General features: G+C 36.5%; 1 protein-coding gene across 1 annotated transcript; it reads right to left on the bottom strand.

Annotated features, from left to right (window-relative positions):
- Nucleotides 1-447: 447 nt before the first annotated feature.
- On the bottom strand, nucleotides 448-1,511 carry LOC120181805 (transcription factor MYB108-like). Its single transcript, XM_039186861.1, has 2 exons — nucleotides 1,131-1,511; nucleotides 448-1,040 (listed from the first exon to the last, which is right to left on the bottom strand). Exons 1-2 carry the CDS (start codon nucleotides 1,415-1,417, stop codon nucleotides 488-490), a joined length of 840 nt encoding a protein of 279 aa, XP_039042792.1. The 5' UTR covers nucleotides 1,418-1,511; the 3' UTR covers nucleotides 448-487.
- Between the last annotated feature and the right edge of the window lie 541 nt (nucleotides 1,512-2,052).

Here is a 2,052-nt window from a genome sequence, read left to right as displayed (position 1 = left end):
TTCAAAATAAAGTATAGGGGTTCAAACTTTAAATTTGAGTATAACATAGGGATCAAAACTAAATTAGATCTTTCGTAATAACCTAATTCTAGAAGTAGTTTATGGTTCATGCCCCATGGACAACTATAAGCTCTCATATTATAATCATAATGCAAAGTCTTATGATAATTATAACTCATAATATAAAAAAAACATATGGTGGAACCAATTATTCGCATCTACCCATTATTTAACTAATTTTCTAAAACAGTATTCTATAAATCCAAAAAGAAGAAGTGAAAATCAATGTCAATATCAATGAATAGGATTAAATTTTAAAGAGCATTAAATTAAGCTCTCTCCCCTTCTCAAGTAGCAACAAAATATAAACTAATCAAGTGCTCATCCACAATTAGACTCTAATTCTATGTGTGTTCCAAAATATTATTATTATTATTCTATTTTCTGTTTTTTCTCCATTTTCATTAGTGTATTTGAAGATAGTTTCTCACATGTTGAAATTGAATTGCTGTTGTAAGAAGTAAAAATCCTCAGCGTTGAAGAGATTGTCTAGCCAAGGGTTGTTTTGCTCCAAGGATTGAACATCCATGACATGGTTGTAGTAAATACCAGACAACTCTTGTGTAGGGTTGTTAATGGAGGTGTTGGTGGTGGTGGTGTAATGATCGGAGAAATCGGAAAATTGTGAAACTTGAGTCCCGAAGGAGTCCGATGAGGCTACGGTGGTGCTCGAATTCTCTAGGGCGTAACTTGATGAGGTCACTTGTGCTCCCCCAAGCTGATCATCGCCGAAAACGGAAGTGAAGGTGGTGGTAGTGGATGTGGCGGGGACGTTGGCGGTGGTGGAGGCTGAGGCTGCGGCGGCGGCTTGAATTCTTTCGACTAACCTAGGCATCCAAAGGTAACGCATGGTGTCCTTGAATTGCTTGCTGTTCACGTCACACTTGAGTTGCTTAGCATGTTTCTGGACACGAGTTCTCCAGTAGTTCTTGATCTCATTATCGGTTCTTCCAGGCAAATGTTGGGCGATTTTGGACCATCTACAGAAAACAAAAAAAAGGGTACACCATGAAAATCAACCTCACTAAACAAAAACCATGAATCAATGGACAAATTTTAGGTCAAAAAACCTGTTTCCCCAACGAGAGTGAAGCTCAAGAATCAAGAGCTGCTCTTCAAGAGTGATGTTCCCTCGTCGAACGTCTGGTCGGAGATAATTCAACCACCTCAATCGGCAACTTTTGCCTGTCCTTTTGAGACCAGCACAACGAGCAAGAGAGTTCCATCGACCTTCGCCGTGTGTGGCAATGTATTCGATGAGCTTGAAGTCTTCTTCCACCGTCCAAGGCCCTCTTCTCAACTCCATATGATCATCTTCATTAATATGATGAACACAATCCCTGGCCTTGACATCCATTTTCTTTTTGTTTAAAAATGGATTGAATTTGAATGAAAAATAGACAAAAGCTTTTGTTAAGGAGATGTATAGAGGAGGAAGATGAACAGAGAGAGACGGCAAGAGAAGGGGGATTTGTTTCCGATGTGGGAAGAAAGACAAGTGGGGATTTTATAGAAGAGATAGATAGGGTTGAAAATGGAGGGGAGCACAGCCGCAATAGGGACTTGGGTTTTTATTATTTTATTAATTAACAACTACCCCCCCCCCCCAGTGCAATCTAATTATACGCTGCAACACACACCCTTCTAAACTTTGACTCTTTGACTTTTTTTTAGTTTCTCTATGTATCATTTTTTTATTTTTATATATTTTTAGTAAAAATATTATTTTACGAGTAAAAATAGATTATCATTTATTTTCATTCATCTAACTATTTTGCATAAAACTAAAAGTTTTACGCTATATGTAAGTGGATCCTAATTCTTTTCGAGGCAAGATTCGTTCATGCAGTGTAAAACCCTTTAATTTTATAGATTTTTAAAATCATTTGATGAGTGAAAATAGATAAAAGATTAATAATAGAAAATGATATGATATTCATTGAACTCAACCGTTACTCAAATAACCCTAAAAGTATATATTAATAAAAATAT

The sequence above is a fragment of the Hibiscus syriacus genome, unplaced genomic scaffold (assembly GCF_006381635.1).
Source record: "Hibiscus syriacus cultivar Baekdansim isolate YM2019G1 unplaced genomic scaffold, ASM638163v2 tig00112535_pilon, whole genome shotgun sequence".
NCBI lineage: Eukaryota > Viridiplantae > Streptophyta > Magnoliopsida > Malvales > Malvaceae > Hibiscus > Hibiscus syriacus.
This window is presented reverse-complemented; position numbering and strand designations above follow the sequence as displayed.

Bases quoted from the DNA above. Each gene is read 5' to 3' on its own strand.
- LOC120181805 (XM_039186861.1), bottom strand. From the start codon at position 1,417: ATGGATGTCAAGGCCAGGGATTGTGTTCATCATATTAATGAAGATGAT. The intron at 1,041-1,130 runs GTTTTTTGACCT...TGTTTTCTGTAG, and splicing joins CACTCTCGTTGGGGAAACAG to ATGGTCCAAAATCGCCCAAC.